The sequence below is a fragment of the Dioscorea cayenensis genome, chromosome 17, assembly GCF_009730915.1.
Source record: "Dioscorea cayenensis subsp. rotundata cultivar TDr96_F1 chromosome 17, TDr96_F1_v2_PseudoChromosome.rev07_lg8_w22 25.fasta, whole genome shotgun sequence".
Taxonomy (NCBI): Eukaryota; Viridiplantae; Streptophyta; class Magnoliopsida; order Dioscoreales; family Dioscoreaceae; genus Dioscorea; species Dioscorea cayenensis.
In genome coordinates, this window is record NC_052487.1 from 12,424,839 (window position 1) to 12,430,110 (window position 5,272).

General features: G+C 32.0%; 1 protein-coding gene across 2 annotated transcripts; it reads left to right on the top strand.

Annotated features, from left to right (window-relative positions):
* Nucleotides 1-2,129: 2,129 nt before the first annotated feature.
* Nucleotides 2,130-3,761, top strand: LOC120280774 (bidirectional sugar transporter SWEET4-like). Of its 2 annotated transcripts, none has more exons than XM_039287721.1 (5): nucleotides 2,130-2,368; nucleotides 2,481-2,517; nucleotides 2,587-2,809; nucleotides 3,076-3,195; nucleotides 3,320-3,761. In XM_039287721.1, the coding sequence occupies exons 1-5, from the start codon at nucleotides 2,179-2,181 to the stop codon at nucleotides 3,494-3,496; spliced, it is 747 nt and encodes a 248-aa protein (XP_039143655.1). In that variant the 5' UTR covers nucleotides 2,130-2,178; the 3' UTR covers nucleotides 3,497-3,761. The 2 variants fall into 2 exon arrangements, with proteins under 2 accessions (XP_039143655.1, XP_039143654.1); XM_039287720.1 differs by having other exon boundaries at nucleotides 2,132-2,368; nucleotides 2,587-2,965.
* Nucleotides 3,762-5,272: the final 1,511 nt, after the last annotated feature.

The window sequence follows — 5,272 nt, forward strand, 5'->3', positions numbered from 1 at the left end:
TTATCACTAATCTATGTAAGGAACTTTCACGGTCTAATGATTATAATGAATTAGGTTAAAAAAATTCATAAATAGAAGTCAGTATCTTGAACAACCAAGGGAAATCTCATCTGAGAACCATGATTATTATCTTGATCTCTACTAGATTGCATTTAAGTTTCTTCGAGAAAAATCTTGATTTTAGTTAGTTTCTTTTTAAACACTTGACATCTCTTTGACCAGCTAGATAATAGAAGGAGAACTAATATTAGTACTCAATTTTCTTGTCACATATTTGCACACTTTTATTACTTGATACGACACATGCACATGCGTTACATTAGGCTTGCTTGCCCCTCATTAATCAATGTCTTGATGTAAAGTGATGCTATATTTAGAGTGGAACCACAGCTATGGTCATAGAAACCATGCACAGTCGTGATTTGTCTTGTGAAACAGTAGTTTGGGCCATGTCTTTCTTTGAAAATTTGTTTCGAGATAATTATCCCATGAACCACAACTTATTTACACGCATACAATTTTGGCTATGGTAAGGCTAGCTCGTAATAGGGCCTATAAATAGCCTAATCAAGGGATTCTTTTGGGCATTTTGGGGTTGGGTAGGGGCAGCTTCGAGGAAAAGATTCTTGGAAGAATATTCTTATTGCTTCTTTGAGAATTCTTAAGAAGGGTTTGTTCTCCAATTCTAGGAGGGTGAGGAAGAAGAAGATTTGAGATCAATGTTCCTTGGAGACCTCATCAACTCATATGTAGGAATTCAAGGGAGTTTTCTATGGAATCTCTGTTTTCTTGTAATTTTACTGAATTTTATATGGATTTAACATTTATGAGTGGCTAGGCATCCTTTGGTGCTTGGATTTGATGAATTTTAGGATATAATTTGATTTCTTAACTTCATGTTTATTGATTTAATTTGATTTGATGTTAAGATTAAATTGTGGTTAATGCAAATCCTATGAATTTAGTTAGCGAGAACCCAACTTCATGTGTATAGATTTAGGTAATGAGAGTTCAAGTCTATGAATGAACATGTATTTAGTTAGTGAGACCTAGAATACATGTGAGATCTAACACAATTGAAAGAGATTGAACTCATTTCTTAATATGTATTTTTGAGTAGATGGACCAAAAAGGAAGAGAGAGAAAAATACAGGGAGTATTTTAGTGATTATCCGTATTAAAAAAGATAATGCATGTAATTTTTAATTTAATTTTTTATGCTGTTTTCATCTTTAATTTAATATAAATTTTAGTTGTTATAATTTTTTTACGGTTTCCCTTGTGAAATTATTTTTCTAAGAGAATAAACCTCTATTATTTAGATTAATCTCTTATTGATTAGTTATTATAATTTTAAGAATGTATATATAAATTTAAATTCTTTAAAAAATCATCAATTAGTTATAAAAAAAAAAATCACTTTTGAGATATGATCGTCTTGGTGCAATGGGAGTGGTATATTACTATAACACAGGTTTTAATTAATTGAGGCGCATTTATAGAAATAATTAGACAATATAATTAGCCACATAAAACAAAATCATTGAATGGCTTGGCTCTTATTCTATAATTGAAAGGATAATTCATGTTCTCTTTACTTGAGTTTTATTTGATATTATATTCCTCTAAATTTGAAACAATTTCTAATGCGGTGATTATTTAAAAAAAAAAGAAAGGCTTAAACACACAGATCAATATTTGATTATAAATTTCAAAAGAAAAAAATTTACATAATGTTGGAAGATAATCAATCGGGCACAAACCCCATGGCGCATTGACTGTATTCCGGTGGGTACTACAGAAGACATTTGGATAGGTGGATAATCACAAATTGAAGAGAGGTTGGCATACGTGAAATTAAAAGAATTCGAAGGTGCAAACTAAAAGAGACCCACATTCACACCCTTTCCATAAATGGCAATGGATAAGTTTCCGTGACGCCCAGACTTTGAGAATAATTTGTTGTCTTGCAGACATTTCCCTCTTGCAATTAATGTTTGGTGTTTGCTAATGTATATTATATATATATATATATATCATTTAAAAGTTGATGCAAGCACAAGCCATCATCTCTTTCTTAAAGTCCAAATAGTGTGAGCACTAGGTCTGTGTGAGAATCTTGAAGATAGTGCCATTCTTCTCATATCTCTTCCATTTACTCCCCATGCTTTCCATTCTATGAATGCAAATTGTCACACTTTCAAACAAACCAGTTTTAAAGCGGTGTTAATTAGCTTCTTCTTCCTCTTTCTCCTCTCTATATATACCCCCTTACTTTCCCACTTCAAACTTCACCTCCTCTTTATCTTAGTCATTCTCTTAGCCATGGTTTCCTCTGATGCCATTAGGTCTGCTGTTGGAATCCTTGGTTAGTTCTTCTTTCTTCTTCTTCTTCTTCTTCTTCTTCTTCTTCTTCTTTTCTCTTTGTTTTGAACATAAATATTGATATTTTTTTCTTTGTTTGTTTGTTTTGTTTTCAGGGAATGTGATTGCACTTGTGCTGTTCTTATCACCAGTGTAAGTATTTGTGCTAGATGTTAGCTTAAAATAGAACTCTCTTCCCTTAAATTTCTACATATCTGACAGGCCAACTTTTGTGAGAATATGTAAGAACAAATCAGTTGAACAGTTCTCACCAATTCCCTACTTGGCAACTCTTCTAAACTGCATGATGTGGGTGGTGTATGGCCTGCCCCTTGTGCACCCCAAAAGCATGCTTGTGATAACCATCAACGGCGCCGGAACAGTGATCGAGCTCACTTACATCCTTCTCTTCCTCATCTACTCCAATGGGAAGCAAAGACTTAAGGTTTTGGTTATGTTGATTGCCCAGATCATCTTTGTCATTGGCTTAGCATTGCTTGTGATTGGCTTCGCTCATACATATTACCAAAGATCGATGATTGTGGGTATCTTATGCGTATTTTTTGGTACCATGATGTATGCTTCACCTCTATCAGTTATGGTATGTCAACCAAAAACATATGCATGAGTTTTGTGTTGCAAATTTGTTGTATTTTCTTGGTGCAATAAGCAATATATGTATGTTTATATGCTTTTTTTCATGTATTTCAGAGGTTGGTGATTCAGACAAAGAGTGTGGAGTTCATGCCATTGTTTCTCTCTTTGGCTTCCTTCTTCAATGGTCTTTGTTGGACCACTTATGCCCTTATCCGTTTTGATCTCTACATCACTGTGAGTTCTACTTCTCATAGACTATTTCTACTAATAGTAGAGAATTAATTAATTCATTAAGGCATTTAATTAATGAGGTTATTAATTACATGCAGTTATTATTTTTTGACTTGAACTTTGACAGATTCCGAATAGCCTTGGGGTGATCTTTGCAGTTGGGCAACTTCTACTGTATGTTCTGTACTATAAATCAACAAAGAAACAGAAGGAGGAGAGGAAAAAGAAGGGGGAAATAGGGCTTGCCGAGGTGGTGGTGGCCAATGGGGATTCCAATAAGGTTTCAGAGTGGGCAAATAACTGATATAATTAACTAGTGCTACTTAATTATCTCAAAACAAAAATATATATATCACATGTTGTTGGCCTTGGTTAATGGTTTTTTCTTGTCATGTGTCTGACTTCTTTGGACTGCTTTTGATGTCATTATATAAGAAAGAAGTTGTGGAAATGACTCATTTGTGTCAATTAGGACGTCTCTTTTACTTCATTTATAGATCTCCCCTGGGCTTGAATTTCCCTCCCTAATAAAATGTTAAAAAAATATATAATAGTTGAACATTAAATACACTAGAAAAAGATTTGAATTTAACTTGGACATGGCTTTTTTCAAATTGGAGCTTTTTTTTTTTGCAAAGAATTTGTTTATTTGGCAATCAGCATGGATGGTGTGAATGATATTTTGGGTACATCATACAACATTAGTGACAGTGATCTCGTTTTATTTTTAATTTAATTTTGTGTCCTTTTCTTTTCTAATGATTTGAAAGCTTATTACTTATTATTCTAAATCTAAATTATTTTAAAATTCAAACGTAATTTAAAAATAAGATGACTATTCAAGTAGAGAATATATCTTTTTATTTTCATTTTTATTTTTATCTAGGGATAGTTAGACACAGCAAGATAATCTATTTTCACTTTAGTTTTTTAACTAACTTTGGCACATAATATTTGTTTCTTGGTAACAAAAATCTCCATCTCGGTTTGATAACCAATTTTCTAATCATCTTTCCATAAAAAGATTCATGAAAAATGAGTGGGTTTTAATCGGTGTCTAATTTAAATTTTTAAATGTAAAAAAAATTAAAACACCATCATGATTTGTTTATTCTTCTCTTAAGATCAAATTTTCCTAGCCGTTTCACTTTCTTGATAGTAACACTATAAGAGATGAAGAATTAAAATGATTAGCATAATTGTGATTTAGTTTATTTATAGCTCTTATTTACATAATTCTTTTATTTAATACAAAAAAAGTTAAAATACTTTTCTTTATTTTATATAGAGGCAAAATTTCCTTAACATTATTATGGTTGATACGAGTGTCTTGCCCACATTACAATAAAAAAAAATTACTTTAATTTTTGATAAAATAAAAATTGATTTGTTAGCAATATTTTCCATGTCCATTCTTTTTGAGCAAAATTTTTTTTTCAATAATTATTGATTAATTCTCTATGTATTTTCATATTTTTATTTGATAAAAATTATGGGACTCATCTTGTTTTAAATATTTTCCTGCTTTTATCATTTCACATGTATTAATACCTATTGATGTGTTATATGTAAATGTACTGGTCGCACACAAGTAATACAATGGTATCCCATGAAGGGTAGGGTTGTCGAACAACAAGGACTGGACATAAAGTACTAATTATTCTTCCAATCTCTAGTTAAGCAAGAATTGGGTTTGGTTTAAAGAAGAAAAATAAAACAGAAAAAAGGACCAGGAGGAGAAATCAGGCAGATTAGGATCGAGGTTTCAACAACAAGAGAGCGATGCCCCAGGATGATCGCTATGATCTAAAGTATGCTGACTTACTTCTAACGCCTACCAAGTACATCCTACGGTTCTTGTGTGTGCTTAAAAGCAATGTCACATCTATAGTTCTCAATTACACCAAGTTTTGCTAAGGTAACTATGGGTTTCATACACATCGAGTTTTGCAATCACACAAGGCAGCTATAACTATGGCAATCTACACACCAATTTTTACCTAAGAAACTATGCAAATCAAACAAATCAAATTATTCAACACAAGATTTAAGACAAGAAACCAAAAGAACTCCGTAGACT

Coding starts and splice junctions, on each gene's coding strand:
- LOC120280774 (XM_039287720.1), top strand. CDS start 2,179: ATGAATGCAAATTGTCACACTTTCAAACAAACCAGTTTTAAAGCGGTG. Junction 2,369..2,480: donor GTCTGCTGTTGGAATCCTTG/GTTAGTTCTTCT, acceptor TTTTGTTTTCAG/GGAATGTGATTGCACTTGTG. Junction 3,196..3,319: donor GTTTTGATCTCTACATCACT/GTGAGTTCTACT, acceptor GAACTTTGACAG/ATTCCGAATAGCCTTGGGGT.